Here is a 3,475-nt window from a genome sequence, read left to right as displayed (position 1 = left end):
AGAGTTGTCTTAACTAAAATTAAATCTGACTAAATGTCACATTTACTTCGACAAAAAGATACAACTTTTCAATACTTAAATATTTATACAAACGAACACTACATACGCAACGATTAATAAAAAAAAAACACTGATCAAGAGATCATAAGCAAACCATCTCATTCACTTCGATAAAACCTCTTTCTAATCACCATCAACATTCTTTCCAGGGATAACAGAGTTGTCCATGGACAAACCGGAATCCGACGAAGAGGAGGAACACTGGAAGGATGCCTCACCTATCACACCGACCTGCAGTCCCACCTCCAAAACTCTACCAACAGACAAACCTCCGAAAACCATCGAGGTCGACGTGCACGATTTTCAACCAACAAGCCCCCTGGACGAAAAAGACATCCTCATCATCGACGGAAGCGTGACACCACCCAGCAAGAAGATGGCTATGAAGTACAACCAGGAGATATTCACAGGTGTAGAAAAAGTCGCTCCAAAGGTGAAGTTAAAGATGGAGCCAGTGATAGAATCCAAAGAATTACCAGATAAAGTGCCTGAAATCGCAAGACAACCGTCATCAACCATTGGAAAACGCCCGGACTCTGAGAAAAGAAGAAGCTTAAGGCGTATGGACTCTGAGGAACGAATGTCCTCTTCTAAGGAAGTGGTGAACAAGGCAGACGTGGTTGAGAAAGGCGCCAGGAAGAAGATTTTCAAAAAAAAGGATCACGATCGAAGATCTTTCAGGAGGAAGATAGACGAGAGCGAAGAAACGTACACAGAAGTCTGCAAAATGGAGGCTGACGACTCTAAAAGGAGGACAGAGCTAGAGGAAGTTGTGACTAGGTCCAGAGAGGAACGAAAGAGCCTCAGGGAGCAGGGGTGTATCGAGAGGGTGACGGAATTCCTGAGTAAGCACAGTGCGTTGACGTATTCCGACATGGCTCCAGACAGCGAGGAGGAAATGACTGTCCAGTCGCCTGTTGAAGACAAAGAGCAACGTATTGTTCGTCCTTCTAGCCTTATAGAGGCTCATGATGTGTCTAGTCGAGGTATTTCGGAGGAAGAGTCAACAGTACGAGCGAAGAGGGAAACTTTACAGAGGTCTGAGGAGCTGGTGAAGACGCCCTCTTCAATAGAATCGGAGAAATACATTGTTACGCCTGTTAGAACAACTGTCACGACTCTAGACAAGCCTCCAGAAAGTGCCGAAGAGGTGAAGATATTGGTGACGGGTTCAGAAACAGAGGCACCAGTGGCTACCAAACGACGAAGTTCAATGAGAAAGAGGCCTGGTGCGTTCTCTAGGGAATCTTCCAAAGAATCCTTGCTGGACGACACGAAGAAGGAAGTTAGGATACAGGAGAACGTCGAAGAGATCTTCTTTGAAGATACTAGTGAACAGATTAGTGGAATCCTTCCTGAGGTTCAGCTGGTGAAGGCTAGGATAATCACTGCTGAACAGGCAGCCGCGAATAGAGTAGAGGAACCGGCGAGAATCGAGGTTCATTCGCCGCCAGAAGTGGTGATGGTGTCTGACTCAGTTAGGGTGAAAACTGGAAGGGTACCATCACCGGAAACCATAAACGTTTCTCAGCTGCAGTTGCTTAGTTTGGCCAAGTCCACGTCTGAGAACACTCTAATGGACACTGGTGATCATATCAGCGAGGAGAATAAAATTTCTCAGAGGAATATTAAGGCGGAGATTCTGTTGGACTTGTCCAAAGTCACTGATGTTGGCGAGGAGGCGGATGTTACTGATGGGGAGAAGATTGATAGGAAGTTGAGTAGGACAGGTAGTGAAGGATCGAAGAGAAGTAGATTGAAGGGGCAGACGAAGCTAAAGGAACATGACGGATTCAAGATTGGCAGTTTGGCGCAACCGGATGAACCGGAACTGACGATCTTGCTGGAGACCGCGGTCATCGAGAGGAGGAGGAACGTCGATGACGATAGGGACAGTTTGGTGGATTATGAGATAGACAAGGAGATTAAAAGGTGAGTAGAAAATGGATAAAGGAGAGAGAAGTTTATGTGTTTTTCGTAATTTTGATTATTATAAATTTACCTTGACTCGATGTTTAAAACCTTCTGTGTTGTGTGTACCACTGATGACATATAACAGTTTCCGGAAATGGAACTTTCATTAAGGGGGAGGAATCATTGAAAAAAATTTCTTTTACTAAGAACTGAGAAGACATCTCTTGGACATTTCGAGTTAATCAGAATTTCTTGGGATAAGCCTCTTGGCGCGTGATGCAACGCAACTGAACTGGGAGAAACAAATGTATATTATAATATCACCACATTCATTTTTTTTTTCTCTTCCACCAGAATTTTGTTATTTACAATACTTCTAGGTGGAAATTTATTAAAGAATATTGTACACGCGCACAATTACAATGCTAATTACAATAAAAGTTGGAGTACCAGTTTCGTTGGTTTGGCGTCATAATTCTTAAAACGCTCTTTTGACAAATTTACACTGTAAAGGATTAATATTGCACTGTGCTCACTTAGTTATACGGTGCAGTTATTGTTGAATTTTATGCTCCGCTATTTGTTTATCAGAATTCTTTACAAGGTATTAACATATTGTTGAAGTTGAGGTTAAGAATTTTAGATAATTGGAAGCGACTTGGCTTTATTTATATTGATTTATGCAGGGTGAACTTGATCGCCTCAAATATCTCACTTGTTTTTGACAATATGAGAAAAGTGTCAAAGAAAGACATTGTTTGGTTCGAAGAGGTAGATATTATAAAAAGCAGAAAATTCTTCTCAAGGTCATCGATGTTTTCTTAAATGGGATTACATATTTTTATCATCATGACGTTACAGCTGAGGTCAAGACCTATCCAGTGACCTATTTTACCGTAACCTTCACGTGACCTTAAGTACGAAAAATTGAGAAATGTTTGGGAATAGATGCAAATAATGAAATAACTAAAGGAGTGAGGATTCTCCTGTGACCAATTGTAGTCGCAGTATTCTAGTCGAGACTTTTCAAAAAAATCGATTTTTCTTTTACATTTTCTGAAGGTAGACATTGGCAGAAGTATAACTGTCGAAGGATTTTTCCGAATTCGTAAAATTGACGAAGGTATAGATGATTAAAGAAGACGACATGTAAGGTAAAGGTATCAGTAGTTGACCAGTTAAGAGAAATCCTTCACGCGAACAATAGTAACCACTTGTTCTGTCATTAAGTAGCGAGAGTCGATGCCTGAAGATACTCTTTAAGCCTTCTAGATTATGTAACAATACCAATTTTTAAAAAAAGTTATGTTATAAAAATTTAAAAAACATATTTAAAAATTCAGTAACTGCTTCAGAAGTTGACCACTCTTAAAAATGAAAACACTAGTAATTGACCCTCTGTTCGTTAGTAGTTGACCACTTATACTAGAAGGAGAATTAAAGCAATAATGTTGGCAATCATTTTAGTATCGTATATTTTTAACAATTACCAGCACAAGTT

The 3,475-nt window shown here is 40.5% G+C and overlaps 1 protein-coding gene across 1 annotated transcript in view; it reads left to right on the top strand.

The window, feature by feature from the left end:
• Positions 1-209: 209 nt before the first annotated feature.
• Positions 210-3,475, top strand: part of LOC108575994 — a gene marked incomplete at its 5' end in the record, with an annotated part of 58,828 nt that continues 55,562 nt past the window's right edge. The window contains one exon of the mRNA XM_017938933.1: positions 210-1,992. Coding sequence (XP_017794422.1) covers positions 210-1,992 — 1,783 coding nt within the window. The remainder of the gene's footprint in view (positions 1,993-3,475) is intronic.

This window comes from Habropoda laboriosa, unplaced genomic scaffold, assembly GCF_001263275.1.
Source record: "Habropoda laboriosa isolate 0110345459 unplaced genomic scaffold, ASM126327v1 scaffold357, whole genome shotgun sequence".
Classification (NCBI taxonomy): Eukaryota; Metazoa; Arthropoda; class Insecta; order Hymenoptera; family Apidae; genus Habropoda; species Habropoda laboriosa.
Note: the sequence above shows the minus strand (reverse complement) of the source record. Positions and strands in the feature narration are given on the sequence as shown.